General features: G+C 38.5%; 1 protein-coding gene across 2 annotated transcripts in view; it reads left to right on the top strand.

Annotated features, from left to right (window-relative positions):
• DENND1B (DENN domain containing 1B) overlaps positions 1-27,075 on the top strand; it is a 165,864-nt gene that overhangs the window by 48,420 nt on the left and 90,369 nt on the right. For both annotated transcript variants that reach the window (XM_050901330.1, XM_050901331.1), the window contains exons 4-5: positions 14,900-14,949; positions 24,632-24,751. In XM_050901330.1, coding sequence (XP_050757287.1) covers positions 14,900-14,949; positions 24,632-24,751 — 170 coding nt within the window. The remainder of the gene's footprint in view (positions 1-14,899; positions 14,950-24,631; positions 24,752-27,075) is intronic.

Below are 27,075 nucleotides of genomic sequence, written 5' to 3'. Positions count from 1 at the left end.
TACGGCAGGAGACGGTCTTACCAGAAGCCACTTTAGTAATATGAAATATGACAAGGGGTTGTTGACTGAAGATGGGGGTTAAGAAAGAACTGAGGCTCTGCATTAGATTGTTAGTTGTGTCGTGGATTTCATGCTATCTTCTCTCGCTCTCTGCTTTCTAAGGCAAGCCGATTAAATCTGCTTTTTCATGTCAGGCTTTTCCCAAACCCTGCAGATGAGTAACCAGTAAGGGATATGGCATACCATGTAAGGAATCTCTACTGTTTTCTGTGAAGTTACTGTAACACCCTTTGTGTTATTACCTCATATTTTATATCATAACATCTGGTTTTTATTTTTAATGTATCACATTATGCAAAAGTCACCACTGAATTGTGAGCAATAAACCTTACTCCTTATCCTGTAGTGATCCAACTACTAAAGCCTGGTATTATACGTGTAAATCTATCAGATTCGTGTGAAAATATTTGTATATATAAAAATATATAGATTCACATGCATGTGTGTAAACATCAGTTGTTTAAGGGTTAAATCCTATGAAGTACTAATACGTTAGCCTTCCCTCAGCAAAGCACTAATCGCGCACTTTACTTTCAATGTATGTATTAACTATTGAAAGTTAAGCCTGGCTTAAATGAATGTCTGATTGGAGTCAAAGTGCTCAGTTTCTTGCAGCATGGAATATTTAATTGCATGGATCATGGCAGCAATTAAATAAATGAGGCCAATATGAAAGAGATTACATATTTTTTTAAAGATTTAAATAATAGAACAAGTTTTATTTAAAAAAAAAAATCTCAAGAAGCAAGCTGAAGTCTGTTGTCTGGGTCAAAATAATGTATGGAAGCCACTTGTGACGATTTTGTGTTCCTCTGTGCTCTCCTAAGAGAGCAGCAGGAACCCAGGAGGTACGAGACTGTTTACGCTCTTTTCAAGGCTGCAGGCATGCTGTTAGGGGATGCATCTCACCAGCTTTCTGCATTGGATGGCTTTGTTCTTTTATTCTGATGAGGCATTAAATACATGTTTCAAATGTTTATGCTAACTAGATAGGTGCTTGCTTTGGTGTTTTTGTTTTTATCAGTAAATCTTAAAAAGGGTTTTGGGATTTTGTTGCTTGTGTATTAATAAGTTTGATTAGTATTTGGGTACGTTGGTATGAGAAAGGCGGAATCAATCTAATGAGATTACTAATTTTCAAAAGTATTTTTGTCTAAATGTTACACATTATTGTTTAGTTTAAGGATATTTTGGGACTTGAATCCCTGTGTAACTTTGAGGAAAACAATTAACCCACCTGAGATGATGGCAACTTTGTACATTGCAAGTAAGCTTTATCAGGTTAAGATAGTTTCCTGTGATTTCCTGACAGTTTGTGTTTGAAATACATACTGTTTTTATTGAACAATACTGTGTGTGTAAGGCAGCAATGCTTTCTGTCTATGCAAATCACAGCTGATAGACGATCAGCAGAAAAACATTCAGAGGTGTATTTATAGTTGCTAACTGCACAGGGTGAACAGAAAAGATCTGTCTGGTCCTGATAAATACTCTGTGAAATAATTGCCCACCTAGACATGCTGGGAACACCCAGGATCACAGAGACCCTTACATCATTTGAGATGTAAATATTCCAAGATGCATTCTCAATTTTTTTTTTGTCAGTTCATCCCAATAGAGACAGAATGAATCTTTGAGAGTTTTATTTTTAAAATCATAAAAGCCCAATACTGAAAACTTGGAACTTTCTTGAAATTTTGAGGACAGGTGGCAACATCAAGTATGCTTGTTTTCAGGATTGTGGCAGTTTTGTTTTATAGAGCTTTTAAGTTAAAAATGTTGAACTTGATCAGCATATGGTACTGGCTAGCCTCATCTCTACCAGCTCTTTTGTTATCTTGTTATTGTTATAGGTCTTAATGACAGTTGTAAGCCATAGTTCTGGATGCAGGGGTTAGTCCACCCTGGGGAGGAGAGGGAGAAACAGCAGTGTGGATTATGGAAATATGAATTGATCTAAAAAGCAGCTCTCTTGTAACAGAATGGGACTCAAAGAAAGACTGGGGAGAAGCTGGTGAAAAGACGATGGAATATGATGTGAAAATGATCATTTGAATGCTTTCCTTTTCATTCCCAGCTGCTGTGTTCTGGTGAAAAGGCATGCATTTGTATATCTTAAGGCTGGGTGAAAAAGGGCCAGATGAATGGAATTACTTGTTAGATATGTTTTCATTTTGAGTCAAATAAATTATGTGCATTTTAATAGACTGTATGCATATGTTAGCCATTTTTTTAATCATACAGCTGTGATATTGGGGGACTACATTTTGTTCAAATGTTCTGCTCTCTGTTTGCTCAAATAAGTACAGTATTAATATTTGACTGTCCTTCAGATATTCTGTATCAGCCTATCGAAAATAACTGTTAGTGATTTGGCTTATTCCTACAGCCTTCAGCGATGTGCCAAACCAAAGAAGAAAAAATTAACTGATGGCTGAAACAGTGATGACAATCATTTGGAACGTCTTCCAGAAAGACTGCCAAATTGTCATGTGTGATGTCGTTGTTGATTGACCTCAACTACCCTCAGAATATTCCAGTCTAATGTCACCTAATTCCTTATTCTGTGCTACCTTATATTTTCTCATCTACTTGCTTAGTACCCTCCATCCACTTTAATCTTCGATATGTTGCCTCACTTTTACTTTCAGTGTTGCTCTTGTGTCTCAAGCCCACTGTTGCTCTTTGAGGAATATCCTAACCAGCTCAGCCTTTTTTAATGTTTGGTACTGGATGTAATGTTCCTGAACACTATGTTTGGTTCTTGGCTCTCGCTCTGCCTTTCTTGATAATAGTTTTCTGCAGAACTGGGAGAGCATTTGAGGCACATTGGTTCACTGTTACTGCTATAGGTATTTGAAGTGTCACTTCAAATAATTTGTTTATATTTTTGTTAAACAAAATAAATTTCTTTTACATATTACTTATGTTAGGAAATGGTCTGGGATCAAACGTCATAATCCAAGTATGATGAAATCAAGGAACAAGGGCACTCTGATGCCAAAGAATGAGACTTGATGGGACTGAGATCAGGAACTGGAGCGGCAGAGGACTTTGCCAGCAGCAAGAGCAAGGCAAAGGTGGTTAGTGGGCTGCAGCTGGAGGGGTCCAGACTACGTGATTTGGGATCTTGGATGAGGAATGAGTGAAGGTGAGGCAGCTCTGGGCAGGTGATCAGGAAGGGAAATACATTAATCCATCAGAATAGAATTATTTCTGGTACTCATTACCTCTGTGTAAGTTTTCAAGGCATTGTGAACTACTTGGCTGGTAGACTCTATTTGCTTCTTCCCTAAGCAGAGGTGTTGAGTTTTTGGTTTTTGTGTGAGTCAGTTTCTGCCTGCAATCATGAATAAAAGTACAATCAGTAACAAGAGATGCACATCTGAGGAATAACCTGTCTCTGAGGTTACAGTGCATGCTTATCTCTGTCCTTTGTCCTTCACTGGGTACTCATGGCCACTATTAGAGAAAACATACTGGGCCAGTGCAGACTCAGTGCATCAGTTCTTGAATTTTAGACTAAAGTTGGGAAGAGGGTAGACCTCTTTCACTTTATAGAGAAATCCTGCTGTAGGAACAGGATTTTTATTAGTTTTCAGTAAGTGCGGTGAATACTTGGGTTAGATTTGTGAGTGTCTTCCCTGAGCATGGGGAGTTTCATTCTTCTGGATCAAAGTGAAGCAGCTGAAAACCTTCCTGGCTGTAGCTGCTTGTGCTGCCTGGCTTGCTGGTGGAAGCTGCCTCCCTCTTCTCTTAGCTGTTCAAAGTTGGCTTATGCTATATCGGAGGTCTAAGCTAAGCGGATTGACTTTGTGCTGAAGTGGCTGACGGATGCTCACATGCAGAAACACCAACCTGAAATTGTTGCAGAGTAATCTCTAGCAACGATGCAGTAGCAGGGAGCCAGAAGGTCTGGACAGGCTCAGCCATAGGCATAGTGAATGTACATTGCATATCTCCTTGGGAAGAAATACATCTAATCGTATGTCCATTGCGTTTTATTTTTTGTGATAGTCATCTATCTGCATCTGGTAACACAATGGATATGTTAGTGCTTTAAAACTATGCTTGTTTGCTTCTTCCCTGTCCCTCTTTGGTCTCGGAGCTGTTTCATCTCTCTTCCATTTTTCGACACTGTTGATAATACCTGAATTTGGTACCGAAAAACTATTACTACAAGAGATTCTTGTTGAGCTGTGTTATGGTAAGGCTTAGAATTTGATCTATGCTGCCCGTAAAACAAGAAATAACTGTTTCCTTTATAAAAATATCACAAATAATTGTAGTTATGAAATGTTAATCCTAGCAGGTTCCTTAGAAGCTGATTTCCTTTCTCTGTTCCTTTTCTTTTGGCTACAGATTCTCCTAGCTCAAGGAGCTCAGCCCACACATGTAATTGGTTTCACTACCCTTTACAACGTAATGTGGTTCCCCAACTTCCCCTACTACTGACACAGCTGTGCGAGCCGGCACGCTCCCCCGCAGGACTGCACATTTAGAGGTGGACGAGACCAGTCAGGGGTTTAGCTTTTGGACTATCTCACCTTATCTATCTGCATAAGTCACTCTCTACTACAGATATTTTCTCTTGGTGTGGCACTCAAGTTGTTCATTAACTTATACTTCATTTATTAACTACTTTTAAGTTTCTGAGTTGCCAGCAAAATCAGGATTTCATCATGGCATACGCTGTACGGTCATTTTGTGAGAAAATCAGTGGAAAGTTCTGATTCTGGAAGAGCATCACCTGGCATTATAAGACACAGTTTCACTCCCCAGCCTGAGCAGGCCAGTTCTTGCATATAAGCAATCTACAGATCTGGTGCTGACCTTTCTGTGTACATCAGTACTGGGTATTTACTGGGCAGACCAGTCGTTCAGTAGAAGCTTTCTAGGCAAGGAATGACATCCTACTATTTACAGACACTCTCTGTTTCAGAACTTGTCTTTTAGGTAACTAATGCAGTACTTCTTATTTATACTTCGGATTCGGTTCAGAAAAAGGAGCAATTTCCTATGTCACGCTCAGGCTGCTGTTCCCAATTTGACTGTTCTAGTCATAATGTTCGCCTGCTTGCTTCTGCTTCTGAAATATGCCTGGGTGAAAGCGTAGTGGATGGAAAACTGAGGGAGTCAGAAAGTGTAAAGTGGTATTTCAAATAAGGTGGAGTTTTTTGTTCGGTTGGTTTTTACCTGTCAGCCTGCAAATCATGTTTTATGGAGAAATCCAGACTTTTTACTGGTGACACTAAGAGGAGACTTGAAAGAACTTCAGTAGTTGTCAAAAATGTTTGCTGGTTGACATCCAAAAGTCTGGCAACCTCTGATCACCTGTATTGAAAAGACAACGTGGTGCCATGTGCAGATAGAAACCATTATCTGATTTATGAAGTAAATCCATTTAGCTGGTTTCTCCCTTCTGCCTCAAAAACGATCTTCTCCTTTTCTTGTCTCTGACCTTTCATTCTGGTTTCCTGGTTGCTGCGTGTTGTGGGTCTTCTGCCTTGGCTACTTCCATCAAAATTGCAGTTGCTTTTTTTTGTTTGTTTCTTTTATAATTAGTACTATGCGTAGTTTGAAGTCTCTGGTGAAATGCTAGAATTTATGCTGGAGAAAATATTTGGAATATATTTGGAACAAAATATGCTTGGAGTTGAAATGAATTGGAAATGTATCAAGTGTCATCGAGAGCAGAGTTTGTCATGCTTGAAATTTTATGACTTTTTCAGTATATTTTATTTTTATGGAAATGCAGCTATTTATTATTTGTCATATATTTTCATAGTTAATTTTAATTTTAAAAATTTCTTTCCTTGATGATCAAGAAGAAAATCTTGCAAATAGGAGCCTTTTGACCTGAGTGTCAACTACACCCTACTCGTGATATTCCTTGATACTGTTTTGCAGACATTTATGAGACTGCAAACTTCACTTTAAAGCCATATATTGAGTAGGTAGAGTTGGGTATGTTGCAAATAGGCTCATTTCTGTCCTGAGCTATCGGGGTATTCCAAGGTGAAATGAAAAAACTTAACAGGTAAAACAAATAAGAATCTATTTTAGTAGTGCTTTATTTCATGGTGGTTATTTTTTCAGCACTGGAGAAACAGCATCTGAACAGGATGTGCAGGAGGTTCTCAGTGTTGCTGCCAAAGATGCATCTTAACTGGTGTTGCAAGCAGTAGGAAATCTTAAGACGTCTTGAGTGAAACAAATATTGCTTCCCTCTTAGCTATGCAGGATGACGTGGATTTTAACCTGGCCTTCAAAGACTTGCATATTTGGATTTTGAAAGTGATGTCTACCTTACCTCTAGTTTAAGACAATTTCTCTGTTGAGTTTCCAGATAATGTTAGAGATGCTGTTATTGAAAGTTTATATTAATAAAAAGTCAGTTTTTCCTTACTGCATGATGATAGAAAATTGTGTCATACTCTGGTGTCTTTTTTTTTTTGTACAAAATGTAATGAACTTTCTTAAAGATAATAAATACTCTACCACCTTAAAAGTTAAATATTGCACACATAGTAATCTCAAGAGTGGAGACGGAAGAGAGTATTTCCTGGTTTTCCCAGCTCTCTGATATTGCCTAGGGAATAATGGTCTCCCTGACATGAGTTAGGGAAGTAAGGGGCAACTATTTATTGCTGCATGGGATACAAATATTATATGCTTGCTAGAGCTGTATGGCGAAGTATTATTTATCTGGTTTTTGTTTGCCTTGCCAGTAATAGGGGTAGGTGGTAACATTTCAATCTACACTTATTCTAATGGGAACTTTCTTTGGGAAGAAGAGCATTGTCAATTTTTATGTTTTTATTATGAGTTCCAGGAAAGTTAAGGGCTTTTTTTAAGCAGGTAAATTAACCTGTGCTGAACTTCATATTGTTTTAACTATTCTGCTACTTGTAACTGAGCTTGTTATTTTAAAGTGAACTTTTGGTCCCTGTATGCTACTCTGGACACAACTGTGGCTGAAATATGCTTTATTTTTAACTGGTTACATGATGAGATTCAGGAACAATTAGACAAATAGAGACTCCAACATTTTATAACTTAGTAAAAAATCTCTGAATTTTAAAACTTACTCTGTGGTTGTTTAGTAAGCCTTATTCTTCTGTCTTGCAGGATAGTGAGATTAACAATGCCTTTTAAAGTATTCAGGGTTAATTAATACATTTGTTCTTTTGACCTTGTAAGGTGCCTTTGAAAGATGCTCTAAAAGCAGTAGTCTTATGCATACTGCCTGGGACACCGGCCTTAGTCTGCTGTACAGGGCAAGAGCATCCTGTAGTGTGCCTCCAGTCGAAGTGTACCGCACCCTGGTCATGTCACTGTTCCAGTCATTAATTTTCTTTCATCTATTTTTGTCTGTATTTAACGTACTGTTAATTCTAAGTGATGTTGCAACAATCATCTATAAGTTCAGTAGCAGATACAGCTGACCTTCAGGTCTCCACTGCCACCTCTATGATAGCTACTTGTTTACGTGATTTTGCTTCTCTAAGATCTCAAGATCTTCTTGTTACCTTGCTGTCTAGAGTCTTTCTGTCCTGCTATTTTGTCTGTCTTCATGATTTAACTGTGCTCTTATTGTTCTGTGGAGCACAGAGCAGCTAGACTAAGCTACCAAAAATCTTCAGCTGCCTGTCTGGCAGGAGCAGGTAGGTGAACCAAGCTTTTCTTCCTTCCATCCTCCCCCGAGGCATGTGACTGAGAGGTGGCCAAGTGGAGAAGAGATAGGGAGCAGGAACAAGAGAAATTAACTCTTGATTGGAATTCTGCAAGCGGTGGTCTCCTCATTTGCAGATATTCAGCTCCTCATTCATTTTAGACAACAAATATTTCTCTCAATAAGCTTTAGAAAGATGAAAACATGATACTTTTTAGAGAGCAAGTCTTCCTCTAAAAGTCTTGGTATTTAAGCATTACGAGCAACCTGATTCTTCTGAATGTCAGTCATAGGCTGTAGGGCCTCTCCAGTTGTAGTTTACGTGTGAGCCAACTAAATGAGGATCAAAGATTGTTCTCAGCAGTGGAGTAGAATTTGTGTTCTGTGGGTCAAAACAATCTACGATTGTAGGAAGGTACACATAGCTCAGCTTAGTGGAGTTTTAATCTTTCTTGAATCCATTAGTGACAACTTCTGCTACAAGGTCCAGAATCACCTTCCCCTTTATATGTTTGTCAGCGATCTACGAACTCTTATGTGTCAGCTGTATCGGGACAGGATTAGGTGTCAGAAAACACAACGCTATCCACAACTTACTCTGAAAATTGTGAGATGAAAAGAGCAGGTCTATTTTGAGGGAGCTGTGATTGCACAAATTTTCTTTTTTATCTTCTGGGAATAGAAGTATTGCAACAGGTAGAGCTTAGAGGGCACATCTACGGGTCTGTGTTTTGCCACCCACACAGCACTCTGAAACCCCTGTGTCACGGAGTTGTGTTACCCCCACCGTCTTATGTCATGACTGCATTCATCCTGTGGTGTTACGCTGCAAATGAAATGGTGCTATGTGCATGTGACTTCCATGGGACTACCCCATAAATATGACTAGCAAGCCAATTAGTAATTGCTATTAAGTATTAATATTTCTCTGAAACAATTTCAGAGAATTCTTCATAATTTGCCTTTAAACCTAGAGGAAAATTTGAAATAGCCGAAGGCAAAAATGCAGAAAGTTAACTACTGATTGTGTTTCTTTCCAGTGTACAAAGTGGGACTCATTGCTAAGTCTGGAAAACTTCTTTGTTTCAAATGATTCATAAAGGTTGGAGAAAGGTGTTGCTTGTGTTGCAGAGAGCTTGTTAGAATCAGATAGTTGTACGCTTCTGCTTTCCAGTCTCTCCTTCACAAGTAGCCTTGATGTCCTGAAAACTCTGAATTATATGTACACTTTATTTAACAAATATGGAAATGATAGCTAAAATATTTAAAAATGGAGATTTCTGACTTTTAAAAAAAGGTTTAAAAAAAAAAGTAAAAAGCAGCCATGTAATTTAATGGTTCATTCTTGCAACAATGAAGTTCTGTAACCTTAAGGTACATTTTTACTTATTTCTTTCTTTCTTAAAAGAGCTTTGCATCTCCACCCTAAACCATTTGCATTTAATTTCTGTATTCCTCTTTGCTTTAAGTGTTCAGAAAGCAGCTGATAATTTTTTTTTTTAACCCTACAGAACTACTAGATAATCTCTGAACGATGCACTTTGGAGAGAGGCACATAGAGGTTACAAATAGTTATGGAGGCCTGATAATGACTTCCATACTTTAGACCTTTGGATTTCTGTGGATGTAATCTAAGATTAAATTTTTTTATTATTCAAACCGTTTGGGCCTTTCTTTATTGTAGCTACAATTTTCTGATGAGATTTTTAGCAGAGGTAAGAGCTAAGTCTTTGAAATATAACTACTGCTGCTGGCTTCGCATGGGTCCCTGCTGTGGGTGTGCACGGCTTCAGAGGAGGGAAAAGGAAAATTCAGTGGTGAGGACAGAGCTTGCCTTTTCATCGGCTGTTTTATGTGGCAGCATTAAAATTTCACCTTCGTTGAGCCATAATGATGAAGGCCTCAACGCTGCAAGATGCTAAGCAGCCTGGCTTTGATTTAAGAATGAACCTAAATCTGTGCTTAACTTCAAGCATTCAGATGTTCCCACTGAAGTCACTGGTTTGCGTCAGAAATACCTGTCATGACAGTCTTAAGTCTCAAGTAGATCTCTTGTTTGTATGTTTGGACTGGCACAGGGTGACTGAAAACTGTGGTAAGGAATGGTGAAATAGAGTCCCCTTTGAGGAAAGATCAGAGAGCAAGTTGGGTTAAGAGTGAAGAAGAGAGGACATTGGAGTTGGAGATGGAGACATGAGTAGGGAAGACTGGTAAGAACCACCAAAAGAGACACCTGCAATCAGGTGTTTCAAGAGGAGACACTTAAAGAGAGGTTAGTAGGAAGAGGAAGTTCTAGCAGGAAGAAAATAAGAGTGTTGAAGGACAATTAGATGAAATACTGAAATAGAATAGCAAGTAGCTTTTTCAACAAGGGGAAAAAAAAGGAGACTATTTAATAAAGTAGATATGACAAAGATAAAAGATTGTCAAAAAAGAGAATTTCCCCTTTCAGTGAAAAGGGGCGGAGGGAAAAGGACTTCACAAAAATAAGGTAGAGAAATAAGAGAAAGACAACAGCTAGAAAAATACTGTTGCTGAGAAAGAAAACAGCTGAAGTAAGGATAACGGGGGGGAAGTGCAGAAGCGTTTTGTAACTAAGTGGATGACCATTTATTTGTGCTCCTATAATTTATATTTCTTTGGATGATTTCTGCCTCAGAATAGAGAGATGAGGATAGGTAGATAGCTATTTGAGTGCTAGTTTATATGAATGATTTTGGTAACCTGGTCTGTATTATGTAATTAAATAATTCAAATTATCTTGGTTACTATCTATTTTATTTAGGCCATTTCTTCCCTGGGTATCCTGACGTGTCTCTGGACTGGACACAGTGTGACTGTGTCTCAGTGTAAGGCTGTACCCTTTCTTCTCCAGAGGTGCTCTTTACATATGTAGTAGAATGGACCTGGGGGTGAACCCACCTGCCTGCTTGAGGAACAGTCTTATGCTGCAGATAAACACAGAAATAGTTGGAAGGTAACAGGACTCTCTTTCAAAAAAAACAGTGTCTAAACTGCTGTTTATGAAGTGGTTCAGCATTCTGGATACCTTAAAATATTCCTGTCAGGGAAGATTTTCAATCCTTTCACAGGGATGCACTTGGAAAAAAATCAGGTTCTTTTCCCTCCCCACTTCAATGCAAACTACAGAATATGTTATAATAAGAAAAAAAATGCAGGGGTGAATAGTTCCCACATCCTTCTAACATCAGAAATTGATCAGGTTAAGCTTCAATACTTAAATATTTCAGTAGTATAGTATTAAGTGATGAACTTAATTTCTGTCAATTCATCAAATCATCAGGCCTCATTTACATAGAAAAAGGTAACTGGTTGAAATGTGAAAGTTAAAGTGAAAAAACCCACTGATACCTGTGTAGAGATACATTAATAAGCTGATTCTGTAATATGTGTCAAATCTGGTGCGTAGAAGCAGCTCCTGTACCTTCTTCCAGCTGTAATAAGATCCCATTGTGTCTTGTTCAAGTGGAAAAAGAAACAAGTATCCTCCCAAATTACTGTGCTCTACAATGTATACTGAACAGCCATGAAGGTTTCATACGCTTGTATCAATTGACTGTGATATTGTAAAAAAATAATCCTATCTTTTCTAGTTAGTAAGGAATATGGTGTATATCTTGAATCTAAGCAAAATGACTAACCAGTAATTTCACTTAAGGGCAAGATTGTGAGTTATCAGGAGCTTTTCTCCAGAAAGCTGGTGTGTATGAGTTCAGAAGCATCTTCTTACCACCTTTTACATTGCTTTATAAAATGATACACAGAGTTAGCTGTATGGGTATTAAATGAGCAAGGAATGCTAAATAATTCTTACTTTTTAGGCTTCTGTAGTATCATCTCAATGTAGAGGCAGTGAGCATGACCAGGTCTGGCTGGAGTTGTGTAGTGCAATTGATGAAGGTGAATTAATAAAACCGCTGGACCATGAGCCTGTGAGAGTGCAAGTTTCTGCTGCTGTGCTATAGGCGTAAAGGAAATATTTTCTTAAATACCATTTCCATTTTTGTTTAAGCTTTTTGCGAGGGAAGCAGCATGCTGTGGTTCACATGATATTAATTTTCTTCTTTCTCTTGGAACATGTATAAGAAATGAGATAGCTATCCTTTAACTTAGCAATTAAACTCAATTGTGTATGCAACTATAGATGTTTATTCGGTGTTTAAAAGCAAACAGATAATCTTTTACTTTTTTTTTACAACATCATTATAATTTTCCCCCTGTATACAATTTCTTTCCCTTATGACACAGTGACCATTTCTGAAAACAGTAATACTGTGAGAACCAGAGGAGGAAATAATCATGGGACACGTGAATCAAGGATATTTTGCTTTCTGAAGACTTGTACAACCTTTTGTCTTCAGAAATAGACACATACTTTTATGAAGCAATGAAAATAAAGGACAATAAATATGTTATTCTTTTTCTGAGAGTGTATATGTTGACTTAAGAGGAAGTCCTGGCTGAGTTATGGATCCTTGAAAATGATGACCCATTAGGAGACAGAGCTCAGATTTTATTCAATAGAGAGGTTACTGAAAGTATCAGCTGTAATTGTACACGAATAGTGACTGTGTATGTGAATGTGTTTATAATGTCATTTGCGTTTTAAATTTGTCTAGGAGCATCTTGGGGGCATCCTGTTTTCTTCCATTTTAAAAATTTGAATAGCACCTGTAATTAAGGGAGAAAACTGAGCCCTGGAAGCTAGGTAGGACTTCCATCTATTGATCTCTGTAAACCCGGCTTACGCTGTCAGGGGAGAAGCAGTCAACTGCTGAGCTGCTTTGTCACTGACATAAGCTGAGAGAGGATTTTTTTTTTTTTTTTGTCTATACTGTTTATACACCAGTCTATAGACCTGCTGGCTGGTTGAATTTTAAAGAGTGCGGAGGTTTAAAGACTTGTCCCCTGAGGGATGCTCCTGCCAGTTGGGAAGCGAGCTGAGGCTGCTCTGCAGAAGTTGTGTGCGCGTGTGCTGGCTGGGGGAGGGACGGAGCAGAGCTGGGGGAAACGCTGTCCTGCAGCTCAGCCTGGAAAATGCTGCAAAACATACCCATAATTTTCAAGTTGTTTAGTCAAAATATTGAGCTGATACCTTCGGTTTTTCTTGTTTTTGTTTTCTTTTTCTTGTGTGATAATTTATTCTGAGAGAATACAGTGGGGAACATAAATGAATACATTTCCATACCCAATTCTGAGTCAGTGCTAAGCTCACCAGGCAGCAATTAAAATCCTTGGTAGCAAGGAGAAAATGACTTCCTATAGTGTGAGAATAGGTGCAGATTTGGAAAGAGAATTTAAGTAGAGTATAAAATACTATTTCTTTGGAATGGGAAAAACAAGCTTTATGAGCCTGAAGTGACAGACTATTTAGAAATGTTAAGCAAATTTCTGAGTTAAAAGTTTTGATTAGCCTGTTCTGCTTACTTTCTTTTGTTAGAGTTTATTATTACTACTACCAGCATTGTGTATGCTTGTTTCCTGCCTACAGAAATTCAAAAGTTTACCTGCCCTGTTTGTATTTTGCTCCTCACCCTTCTGCAGTGGCCGCTCACAGCAGTCAGGATGGTGCCTGAGCAGTTTCTTTTGGAGAATATTATATATACTGCTATTGTTCGTAATTAAGTTAATAACCTTTCCCAAAACACAACATGTGGCTTTCATACCCTTCTTTATCTGTGCTGACAAAGTAAAAGTTCCAAAGATTTCTTGAACTCTCTTGTATGACTTAGAAATTCTAGAAAAGTTGACTTTTCCATTTTGTACTGTATGATGATTTACTGGGGCACATCATATACCTTTAAAATGTTGCAACTAACATATGTATGTTGTACTCAGAGGCATCTTTTTCATGAACTATTCGTCCCTTGCTGATAAACTTGCATGGGTTCTTTCTTCATGTTTTACACTATCCACTGAGCCAGGCAAATGTTTGAAGTAAATAGTCATTGTGGTGTGTCGGAATTTAAATACATAATTTCCCCTAATGGGAGTTGACTGTTCAACATGCAGTAAACAGAGAGTTCAGGCTGGAGAGTGCTAACATCTTAGATCAAGTTCTTAAACCCACATGTGCAGCTCTGGAAATTTGCAATCAATATGCATTTTTCTGAAAACACACACCTTGCGGGATAACTCGTGTATACAGCAGTGTATGTCTGTTGGTCTGCTACAAAAAGGGAATTCTGTAGCTTTGACCAACTACGTTGATGTTGACTGTCTCTTCTTAGCTGAAGTATTTCAGAGAGGGTTTGTTTTCCCAGTTGGGAGCAAGGAAATAAAACCTGTTTTTCTGGGATCTTATAAAGTCATTATTTAATATTTGCTGCTGACTGATCTGGTAATTCACTTTTTTTTTTTTTTAAAGAAAAATGTTGACTAGTTTGAGAGCCTTTTTATATTTTAATTAACACATTTTATTTGCCACTAAACAGCTTCTTAAATAAAATTCTGCAAGAAAGAGTGACATTATCCTTTCATATTATGGTACGCATGCAGATCCGGTGGATTTCCCCCCCCCTTCCCTTTATTAATAGCGAGGCTTGCTTGTGAAACCCAAAGGGTTAATCATATAAATTTCTCCTTTGGACCAGCAGACGATTTCCATCATTTTCAGCATTTGACTATGGAACATGTATAGAGTTGTTATACCTCTCTGTAATTCATTCTGCTGCCAACTTCATTCCCTTTTCTCTGCCTGCATTTTAATTGAAACAACATTTGTATTTTTGAGCCAGGATCTGTCAGAAGTCCCTGTGGCTAGTCTGTGGTACAAGTAGCAGCAGACGTGGCTTACCCATATGGTGTGGTGCTTCTTGTAAAATCCATATGGCCTTGTTGAAGGGAATCCCAGCGGGGATGTGAAGGGTGTTAATACCCTTCAGGCCAGGCCTTTCCCTCCTGGGGCTTCTGTGGCATTGTCTTTGCAATCTGCCGAAGCGCAAACTTAATTCCTTTTTAATAATCAATTATTTCAGTCCAGGAACGTGTGCTGTATTTTTTGCAATCATATATTCCTTGAACTTCTTATTTGTTATGAGTATTCTTGGATATTTTTTAAAAGCAAGCTGTAGCTTGCTTTTAAAAGCCTTTCAAAGGCCTTTTCAAAAATTCTAACTTTATTTCTTTTACTTGTATTTACAGGAAGTGCTGAACAGTGTTCCAAAGTTCTGCTTTCCTTTTGACGTTGAAAGGTATGTGGTACAGTTATCGTTTATTTAAAAATATTTCGTAGAAAATTATATTTAGCATAATTGCAAGGAAAGATTTAAAGAAAAGGAAAACATATTGTACTCCCTAAACTTGCACCTGCGGATGAGAAGAACACGTCCTTTGTTGGTCAAGTAAGTATGAAATCACTAGTGGGAAATTATCACAGCAAAACGTAACCTTTACAGAATTTTAGGGATATCTCTTTCAAGGTAGAGCTACATTCCGGCTCCCTGTTTTGTCCATTATAATTGTAAACACCATCTGTGTTAATATAAGGATATAACATAGTTTCCTTCGAACAGCAAGCATCATAAAAAAAGAAAAAAATGTTACAGTGCACCAGGATATAAAAACTCACCAAGCAGTACTGAAAACATGTTGTTTGAGTTCAAAGAAATTAAGACTTTAATTGCATGGAAGTAACTGAATATGCAATTGATTTTTCTCAGAGAAGAATCAAGACCATTATTTATAATTATATTAGCCCTTACCTTTCTGGTATCAGTTATAGTATGGTTTCCATGTAATGCTGCCAGTCATTTAAATTGTTCATATAAAACATTTTTATTAATTAAAATATTTATTTAGGCTTGTCAAAATGATTAATGGTAATTAATTTAATAAATTGTACTCACTCAGTTTGGAAAACTCATGTTGTCCAAATCAGCAAAGACTGAATTAGAAGCTTGATGTGCATAATTAATGAAAGATACACCCAGGTAGTGTGCAGGCTGAGCTGGTTTCAGAACAACATTGGCATCAGTTGTAGATGGAGACTCAAAGACGTGAAGCATCTATTGGATGCAAGAAGCTGCTATCAGTGGAGTAAAAGATGGTGTGTGTATAGAGGAAAGAAGAGAGGCTTTGCAGAAAAACACACTGGCAAAATAAAGACCTTCATAAACACAACTTCCCGGAAGTAAACTATGTTCATTTAGTCTTTTATAGTTGAATTCAATTAAGTTGTTTGGGTTTTGAATAGTTAAGCTCACTGTCCTTTAAGCTGTTTTAATGACTTAACTAATATGGTTGTCAGTATTGGCTTTAAAGCATTAAAGTCTTTAATGTGCTTAAGATATGTACAGAATTCTGTTTAAAATTGGTAATGAAGATGAATAATGGAAATAAAATTTGAGGATAACAGAAAAAGGTGAGGTTCTGTTGCTGCCATCCAGTGGCAAGAAGATAATCAGTGGCAGCAAATAATTATTTTCAAGTAACTTGTCTTGCGTCAACTATTTCTGTTGAACCATTCAGAAGACACTTAGTTGCTTGTATGAGATGGATAAGCTTAATCAATAAACTATGGGAATACATGAATTTATAGCACAGCTAGGTATGTGTTTTAGCTGAGTATCTGAAGGAAAAAAATAAAAAAGGAAAAAAAAGAAAAAGTTACGGGATGTTTGTTGTTTGTCCATTAATACCCTCCCGTGCCCCCCTCCCCAGACATGCTTTTTGACTCGTGGCCTCATGCTCAACTGTAAAGCAGTGCTCTCAAAGGTGCAAAATTTCTAGAAATTTCATAAAAATTGGCAGTTGGACAGAACGAGGAGAGGTTCTTGGAAGCTGAGATATACTGAGAAGGGGAACAAAACCGACGTGTTTGGTCAGGCCTGCTGACTGCTCAGGCAGTACCGTGGTGTCTTTAAAATCAACCACCGCACTCCCAGCTTCTTGCGTGGCTGAGAGCTGAGTTTTAGGGGATTTGTAGGAGAACCAACGGCAATGTGGGATCATGAGAGGATAAAAGAGCATGGACAAGGAGGAGGGGCAGAGCTATTGTGGGGAAAAGGACAGAAATACTGAAAGCTCATTCAAGAAAGCAGGCGACTGTTTACTGACAAGCTATTTGTGTGAACAACTTACTGGCTGTGTGGTGCATTTACCATTTACTACTCAGTTCAAGCATTTTCTATAATGTAGACATACATTACCACTTTTTTTAAAGAAAACCAGTTGTCTTCTGCTTTCTCAGTTTTGCTTTTAGGTTTTGAAATTTGGATTGATAAAGAAAAGGATTGAGAAAAACACTGCTGTGGCCCCTTTTTATATGGCTTTTTTCGAATGGACATTTAAGATGTGACAAGAATTTTAGTTTTTGTCTAGCCATAAATGTGCTTTTCACTTGTCTGGTAAATATATATATATATATATACACACACACACACAAATTTTTTTTTTCTTATATAGAGGATCATGATAGACCATACACCTAATACCCCGAAGTATTTTACAGGCAGTTTCAATGACAGTTTCTGTACAGAAAGCTTTGATTGAAGTGAAACACAAAGTATCTGTTTCATTGATCGAGTGTATTATACTTTAGAGACCATAGTTTCTCAACCTGTATTATGTGTACTATACATACATAAACCACTTCAAGCATTATCTGATCCTAGTGAGAGCTACAAACTACCAGTGCAAAAGTGATAACTTCCACTGATGCTGCTGATCAAGATACCGAGAACAAAAAATGTGACTCTGTTCCGTAGATTGCTTCTGGGTTCCTACTATACAGTAGAGTTGGAGGGAATGGAGTGTCTTTTCTGTTAACTAACTAAATAAAACTCATTAAAGTAGGAAATCTATATTCTTCAAATTATGGAAATAGGAAGGTTAAAGCACCATTAAAGCACAGTGGTAAGATCATCGTCACCTGTTTTCTTCCAACTCACTATTAATTAGTGAATGAATTGAAAAGTGAATGAAATGAGAACATGTATTTGATTTTGTTTTATTCACTGTGCTACAGTGATCATAGACAGAGATCCAGATTTAGTTCTCACTATTTGATGCTGCTTACATCATCTCACCAGACATACCTACTTTATCTTTTACACAGATGTTATAAATAACTGTACACTACTCATTCTAATTATCAAAAGTATATACTGTGAACGGTGATTAAAAATCTAGAGGTAACTCCCATTAAATTTAAACTGAAAGTTGGGTCAGAAAAGGCACAATGGTGTAATGTTTTGACCATGACTTAAACTTTGAGTTTTATGTATAGTTTTTTATTGAAAGCAAGCACATAATTTCATTACTGCTGGTTATGGCTTACATTTTATTTTGAAGGGGTTAAGAAATGAGTGGCGTCATAGAAGTTCTTGAGCGTTTGCTCCAAGAACCTATGTCTTTTTTTGTGAATAGATTATTTTTGGCTTAATAAATGGCGCAGTTGTATAACATTCTAACAGTTTACTTGTAGATATTTACAAGTAAGTTCTCTTTTCTGTGCTACAGAATTCCTTTCTCTGTTTCTTTTCGTATAGAATAGGAAGATTTAACATTTGAGAACACAGAGATTTTAATTTCCTTTTTAATGTTTGCTAAACTAATATTAATACATCAGAAAAAGCACTTTGTCCTTTCTCTTGTTCCTTGAATCCTTTATGCAAATTCTGCATGGTTTTCTTCACTTTTCTTTCTCCAGCGGTCTTCCGTATTTTCACTCTCAACCCAAAAGTCAGGTGTAACTCTGCAGAGAGCTCACAACTCGATCTGTACATCCATCAGTTATTTAGCTGGATGATGACTAGTGAGCATGCAACTTCTCCTCTTGTTCCTTTTGGACCCATTTCAAGTTCAGTCCTAAGTTGTGCTACATCACTGCTTGACCCCTCAACTTTATCTGTGCTTTGAATCTCTCTCATTTGTCTCTGCCATAAATACTTCCCCTCTATCCTTCCATGCCTCTGTCTTTTCCCTTTCAGGATGCATTTCTTCTGCTGAACACGTAGCACACGCCTTTTTAGCTAAGACACTTTGGAAGCTGCCTGTAGGATCAGCATGGAGACAATGATATGTACCTCATTAATTTCCCCTGTGGTGCTCACCCGATCGCAGGGAAGTGTTGTATTTTGGAGCCTAAGGAAGTGGTGCTGATGCTGTAGAAGATTTCTCATTAGCAGTAGAATATTGCTCAAGTATGGGAATTACTGTGCATGTTATTTAACTCATAATCTGTTAGAGTCAATGAGTAATGATGGCAGGAATGACATAACTTTCACTTTCCCGTTCCTGGCTAATGCTGTTTCTGTTGGTATTTCTGGTAAAAGTCTGTGTGCAGAAACGCAGCTATGATCAAGAGAAGTGCAAAACAATGACTGTAGAGATAGTTGGATTTGCAGATCTTGTGAAAGACAATTATAAGATATCTTACACAAAAATTTTTTGCCTTGAAAGTAAATAGTTGAGAATGAAAAGTAAATAACTGGGAACGTATTTCAAGCTGTACAGGTGAAGATAAATAAACTATAGCATTTCCTGTACACTTCAGTCATTCCAGTCAGTTTGCAAGATGGGTTGTGAACTCAAAAATGCAGCAGCAGTTTTATGCAATTGAGTTCTTTCCATCCTTTATCTCATTGTATTGTGGTATGTGTGTGCGTAATACCAAATGTATGTGTAAGAGAGAAGTCTTTGTAAGGACAGGCTGCAGCGTGCACTGTGCACTGTGGAGGAGTGTAGCTATTGGTTTCGAACGTGGGTTATTTGGTTTCCATGTGTGTGCAGAAGTGGACCCGTCTGAGAGGAAACCTGGACACACCGAGGGAGCTGCGGTGTACTCCGATAGACCCTCGGCCAGGTACGGTGGCCAGGGCCCCTGGACAGAGCAGGCTTCTGTTGCAACTTAAATACACCCAGTGAGACTCTTTACTAACTAGTTGTGGTTTCTTTTAATGCTTCTGTTGTTTTGAAAACATAATCCCAATTATAAGCTAACTATGCTTTTTATTTGTGGGAATTTTCTTACTTGGTGGTAGCTTTGTACATTTTCATATCTACTGTGGTTTTCTTCCTGTTCCTTTTCTTTCTGATGTGTAAAGGGCTGGGGTTTCTGGGAAGCAGAGCTCAAGTCAGATAGCTCAGTTGGAGCAGAGGAGCCCTCCACACAGGGAGCCTGAGCTGTGGAGTCATGGATCATGGAGTGGGCTTGGAAGTGGAGAAAATAGTCCCTGAAGCTTAGATTTGGGGATAGCAATTAGTTGAAGGAGGTGGCCCAACCTAGGGTTACTCTCTCCCCAGTCTCTCCATCAGCTTGTACGACTACCTTAACATCTGGTTTTCAAATTACTGCTTGAAAGGTTTCTAATCTATTGTCTGATCTGGGGAGAATTAGGGTGAATGACTGGTGGGGTTTGCTTTTCAGCATCAGATTGGGAGACGAAATACATCTGAAATGTTCAGGTTTAGGTAGCAGCCGCCAAAATTTTTATCGCAACTGTGTACTTTAATTACATGGGTCAAGTAAGTGTACGTGACACTTTATAATTAATGATACCAGTAACTTTGTTTTCTTTTAAAAGTCATCAAAATCTGTATTCCTGTGCATAGTCTTTCATTTTTTGAAACTCACTGAAAAAATTAACTCTCTGAAAAATCTCTCTGAAATTCAAAACCCATTAAAAATTCCTACAATTTGAAGAAAAAATAATTTCAGACATCTTCTGTGTCCTAAACAGATTAATTTGGAAGAAGAACAATTCTTATTGAGAGCAAGGGATAAATTTAATGATTAGACATGCTGATTTTCGTTCAAAGAAGAGATTTAATTCCTGCCTTAATCAGCTCTGTCAAGGCAGCCTTAAAATGAGGCTTGAACAATGACTATAGTGTAATGAAAAATCTTTAAAATGACTCTTTACCTACTCCATGGGTACCAAAGAGCCTTTTCTGCATTGTGTAGATATGTACTTAGAAAATTTTAAAAACTACTTTTATTCCTATAGTGAACTGTAATAACGTTGAAAGAGCCCATTGTAGTCTGCAGGGTTAATAAGTATTTACACACATTCTTCGCTATTAGTGATTTATTATTGTTGAACTAAGATTAAAAGTAAGCATGCAGGGCAAGAGTTGAAAGTAAGTCAAAAGCAAGGCAGAGGAATGAGTGAGGAGAAGGTCAGCAATGGTTGGGAATAATTTGTGCCTGCTCTCCCTGCACAAGCGAGTAGATCATGCTCTCTTCAAATAGCCGACTAGACCAGTGTTTTGCAGAGTGTTTTTGAAGCTCGGCCAGTTGATCCTGTGCTCTGATAACATTTTGTGTAGGGAATTCTGGTACGTAATAATTGCGTTTTACCTGTGTTGATTTTCACGTTAAGGAAAACTTGAGAGGCATCATTGCTGTGGTTCAGTAGCAGTGCCAGGAGCTGCTACCTGCCTCTGAAAGTGAGACTTGACTTCCAAAGAACCTGAATGTGCCGCAGTGGAACAGAGAGGCACGAGCCTCAAGTCACGTAGCCAACATTTGTCCACATTATGGTACATGCAATATATATGTTAAAACTGTAGTGCTAGCACTTTTTGAATGTTTTGCATGTCTGGTTTCTACATTGTTGTTATCTATTGATATACAGAAATCCCCAATCATCATTTGTTTGTTTCTGTAAGGCTTACATGTAGTCAGTTTTAATTCTGCTGAAGAGGAGTAAAAAACCAGGCATCCTTGCTACCCCGAGATCTTAAATGGAGTTCTCAAATTAGAAACCCAGAATTAATTCAGTATTTTAAACTCTGATCAGAAAATGTGGTCCAGATGGATGGTCACTGGCTTCTATTAGCTGTTCCTTTGAAGCAAATGGGACCAAATGCAAACTTCTAGTTTCTTTGTGGAGATTCAGTTTTAGCCTTGGAGTTTTTCTCAGTCTGAAAATCTGGAACATGCTGCTTACATCTCCTTCTAAGCTGTGTGGGAAGCAGTTTTCAAGCCGGGCCACTTTTACACTGACTGTTGAAACTAGAGTTGTCTCTCTTAAAGAAGCAGAGGGGACACGTTGAGTTGGAGGTGGTGAGATGGCATTGGAATTGCCTCCCGCTGAACTGTCATAAGTTGGCTGGACTATTTTTAATAGAGAATATCAGAATTTAAATCTCATTTTTAAAGTGGTCTTGTGTAGTGACATTTTACGTATGCTTTCATTGCAATACCAGTTATTTTCCCATGTCATCTTCAGGTTTTGGGAAGGGAGGAGGCAAATAACTGAAAGCAAGAGATCCTTACTGATGTGAGCTTTTTGGGCTAAGGAATTGTTTTCAAGCGGTAATGGAGTAGTCATTTGCCTGACATAGATGTACACAGTACATTAAAAGCAACGCCTGCATAGATGGGCATCTATTAACAGTTGCTTTTTTGTGAATTATCGGTGATGTCTTTGGGTTAAGATGGTGCATAGAGACCCCAGCCTAACCATGGCAGGTGTTTTGTGGTGTAAGAAAATGCCAGTCATGGCTGCAGAAAGCTCCAAGCCTAACGGTGGGATGCAGCAGAGCAGAGGGGGTGGGAGCAGGAGGCAGCCGAGGTCGCTGCCTGGTGCGTTACCAGTACTACCGACTGACCAGCTACTGCTGAATTACTGTGTAGGCCCCTGGCAACAGTGTGCGCAGGGATAGTGAAACCATACTGCAGGTTTCAGTGGCGATCTGCTCTCAGGAATAAAGAGGAAAATGCAAAGATGTGAAATAGAAAATTGCATCATTGGCAGGGGAGTAATAACGCATTGTTATTGATGACTCTCTACTGTATCAGGTGTAGTATACAGGCAGCATGCTAGCTACGCAGAACCTGAAAACTGAAGGACTGAGTGAAAGCCGTTGAGTGTTTACTATGTTTAAAAAGCACACTAGGTTGTTCCAGTCTATTGAAGACAAGTGAGGAAAATGCTTGTTTTAATGACTTGAGTTTAATTACCTAACTAAAAAAAGTCCATTAATTAGTATGGGTTTCCAGTGATTATATTGGACTATGTGTATCTTGTAATGTTGCATATGCTCAGCACAGGCGTTTGTTTCAGCCTAGTCACTGTATGTTCATGAGGGACTAGACCAAATTGAAATGAGTGGGAGACTCTACAGTCTGGGTAGCAGTATCACTTAACTAAGCTTTTGTCATGCATGTGTTAAGCAGTATAATGAACATGTGTCCCATGTAACTTCTCTCACCCTTTGATCATTGCTACTTTCTTATTTCCTAGGGAAAATTTTTATATTTTATTTTGATGGGATTAAAAAAAAAACAAACCACAACACACAACCCCAACCCATATTGCAGGGGATAAATTAAAAAAATATTTTGTGCTCTTAGATTGGAAGACTGTGAGGTCTGTGATGGTTCTCAGCTTCTGCGGGAATTCATTTTCAGCTTGGCATCTGAGATTGAACCACACATGACATGTTAATTATAGTACTTACTGGCAGGTGCTTAGGTATTCTGCTGTAGAAGATCATGTAAGAATGGGGAAAGAACAGCGGACAATAGGACTACAGGCAGAACTGCTGCATTTTATGTTTTCAAATCTCCATGCACTCCCCATCATAATTTTGTTTTCATTGGGTTTTAATTAAATCTTTAAAGATCACTTCCAACCCAAACCATTCTATGATTCATTCTATGCCACACATTACCACTCCTGGCTAAAAATGCAAAGTCTACCTGAAGCTGATTTTCTTTGGGAGATTTTGGAAAAGTGCAGTATGTATTTCTGTGAGTAAACTTCAGATACAGTTTGTTGGTGTTCTAAAATGCTTACATTGAATGCATTTTGCAATTTCTATGAAGATCACTGAAGTGTGGCCACACTGAAAAGCGGGTCCATCCCATGCTCTCAGTGATCTTCTGTCTGAAGCTGACATTGCACACGAGAAAAAGGCGCCTGGCATGAGAGCGTAAAGGAGATAAGAGACACGTCATGGCAGTGAAGATGCCATTTCTTCTTAAAAAGAAACTGGGAAAAGGTTCATGCTGTTAAGCAGAAAGTGAGGGGTCAGGAATGGAGGTTGGGACTGGGACCCGGAGATGAGCATGAGGAGTCAGAGGTGACACTGGAGGGGAGGTACAAACTGAGAACAAAACACATTAGCCTGCGCTGCTGAGGGAACGCTGGCTGAGCAGAGTTTGGGAATAAGAGGAGTTGGAACATCAGGCAGGGAAATTTTGTGTAAACCTACTGTCTCAAGTGGGTACATGTTTTGATACAGTCTTGAAGATATTATTACTTACTATTTTAGCTGTCATGCTGTTAGTCCTTGATTGTTTTCTGGTTTTTGCATTTCCAGAACCAAACAAGTTTGCACTGGAGAATGAACTTAGCAGCAGGTTCTTTGTCGGGCAGTGTGTAGTGCAAAAAAGGGAGGAAGATGTGTGTGGGTGAGTGGGAAGGCTACGGGTTTAGCCAATGAAGCTATTCTGAAGGGGGGGGGGGGGGGGGAAGGCAAGCTAGTTTCCTAATGGCTGTCTTAAGCCAGGCCTGTATTATGACATTTAATAAATTATTTGTAGAATTTTAAACCTTTGGTTTGGTTACCATTTTCCACTGTTGAAGTGTACTCAAAGCCAATAAGCTGTGGCAGGCTTCTGCAGGCTCTGCGTAGGCCTTACTTAGGAGAAGACCTTATGAAATGCCCCATCCACTCAGCCTAGGGGCCAGATGCCATGGAGCACGTCAGCTGGAGCGTGGGGCCGGGGCGGCATTGCTGAAGGAAGGACCCGGCCTCTTCTGTGCCGAGGGGAAGGAGTCGGGTGCAGGAGGCAGCCTGGATGGTGGGAAGGGAGAGAAGGATAGTGAGGCTTGAGCATGAAAATGCTTGAGACCAATGACTTACATGCTCATGTTTTATGTGATTTAGTGGTTTTATGCTCTGTATCTGCTTTTGCAGGGTGTCCCAAAACCAAGTAGGACAGCATTTTACCTTTGTGCTCACCGACATTGAAAGTAAGCAAAGGTTTGGATTTTGCCGTTTGACGTCAGGAGGCAAGGTCTGCCTCTGTGTTCTAAGGTAAGTCGGTATAAGAAAAGTAGAGTCAAGGAGTGAATATAAGAAAAATACAAGAAAAAATTATCCTTTCCAAATTCTCTGCTAATGTGTTTTACTTCTCTATCAGGGTATCATTTCTCTACAACAGTGTTACCATTGATTTCACATGAAAAGTGGTCCCAAGCCCCATGTGATGGTATTCTTGTGTGAGGCTAAATAATTCTATTTAAATAATATGAAATCTCTGCTTAAAAGCAGAGAACAATACACTGCAGCTTTAGAGGCTTTGAATGTTATGTGGATATTTTTACTTTCTACTGAGTTCTTTGACAAGTATCCAGTCACTTTAACAATAAAGTGCATTAAGCAATAAAGTATTCCTCTCCTTGGAAATATGATTTTTGGGTGTCTCTTCCATGTTCTTTGGCCAGACTATATCTAATATAAGAAACGCTAGAGCCAGATAATTCTTGATAAAGAGCATGCCGCTGTTGCAGAAGAGATATTGATGACAGAGAAATTGACCCCAGTGAAATACTTTTTCTCCCTCTGCCTTTTCTTTCTTCTCCTGTAAGATAAATGTTTTGGTAATGAAAAAAACAATTGTTTAGCTGTCCTAAACCCCTTTTAATTCAATTAATTAAAAGGCAGAGTGCTTTAATTAAAAGGCAAATTTGCAACTTCAGTTAAGAGCCTAGCAGCCTGTAATGCCTATAGAGGAAATGGGAACATCCAGTTCAGCAGCACATGAGAAGAACAAGATTGAAGTGTAATTGCCTTCAAAGTGAGAATCTCCAAACACAAGGTGAAAGAGAAGCCATGTGCTGCCAAAGAGCCAAACCCATTGGCAGCAGAGTGGCAATTCGGAGAATTTTGGAGAGTAAGCTAGGAAGCTGTCCTGGTTTCGGCTAGGACAGAGTTAATTTTCTTCCTAGTACCTGGCAGTGCTGTGTTTTGGATTTAGTATGAGAATAACGTTGATAACACACTGATGTTTTTAGTTGTTGCCAAGTAGTGTTTATACTGAGTCAAGGATTTTTCAGCTTCTCATGCTCAGCCAGCGAGAAGGCTGGAGGGGCACAAGAAGCTGGGAGGGGACACAGACGGGGCAGCTGACCCAAACTGGCCAAAGGGATATTCCATACCATATGACATCATGCCCAGTATATACACTGGGGGGGCCGGGAGGGGCGGATTGCTGCTCGGGAACTAACTGGGCATTGGTCAGCGAGTGGTGAGCAATTGCCTTGTGCATCACTTGTTTTGTATATTCTAATTCTTTTAGTAGTATTATTGTCATTTTATTATTATTATTGTAATTATCATTATTTTCCTTCGTTTCTGTCCTATTAAACTGTCTTTATCTCAACCCACAAGGGGTTTTTGTTTTTGATTCTCTCCGCCATCCCACTGGGTGGGGGGAGTGAGTAAGCGACTGCGTGGTGCTTAGTTGCTGGCTGGGGTTAAACCATGACAGAAGTTTATGGAGAAAAGCAGATTTTCAGGTATTTGGACAACATGGAAATCAAGCAGTCATCGAAGGTGTCATTAGGATAGACCACAAGAGTTAGGGAGACCAACCCATCATTGACTTGTAAAAGAATATCTGTAAAAGAACTTGCGGAGGGGAAAAAAAGACCAGACAATATAGAAACTTGTAGAGTAGTGCTTAAAGTTATTGGAAATATCACATCAAGACTTTTGTGAGCTTTTAAACAGATTCCAAACTAATGTTGAGAGCCAGTACAATGGATGTTTTTTGGCAAGTAATTTAAAAATAAGTATTTGCTATAAATATTGCAAAAAATAATAATTACTACCATATAATGAAAATAGCAAAAGGAAAAGATTTTATTCTGGAAACTAATTGACTTTCTGTGATCCTGACAATATTTCTTTAATAATGCTTCAGAAAGATTTAATTCTTAGGATTTTGGAGTATATAATACTTAACACTTTTCTCTGTGATACCTTTGGTTGATATATCTTGTTAAGGCCCAGAGTGAGAAAGTATGTGTATGCTTTTAGCTCTTTTCTCTGAGTTAACCTTTTCTTTCGCTCATCAAGCTAGAAACAAAATTTTTTACTTGTACTCCTGACATTGTCTGTCTGGCTTCTAATGCTATAACAACAAAAGTATAATCAGTTACGCGCACTCAAGTACGCATGTTTATATACTATACGTAGTGCTGCAAAGCAAAGGACACAAATTTTCAGCTGGTGTAAACTTCGGTATTTCTTTTAACATTTCCCCACAGACATACATCAGCTAAACATCAGTCAACCGTCTGTTACTTGGTAGAAATAACTAGGAAAATGAAAAGTGGCAAGCTATAATTTTTCAC

The sequence above is a fragment of the Gymnogyps californianus genome, chromosome 8, assembly GCF_018139145.2.
Source record: "Gymnogyps californianus isolate 813 chromosome 8, ASM1813914v2, whole genome shotgun sequence".
In the NCBI taxonomy this organism is placed as follows: domain Eukaryota; kingdom Metazoa; phylum Chordata; class Aves; order Accipitriformes; family Cathartidae; genus Gymnogyps; species Gymnogyps californianus.
Note: the sequence above shows the minus strand (reverse complement) of the source record. Positions and strands in the feature narration are given on the sequence as shown.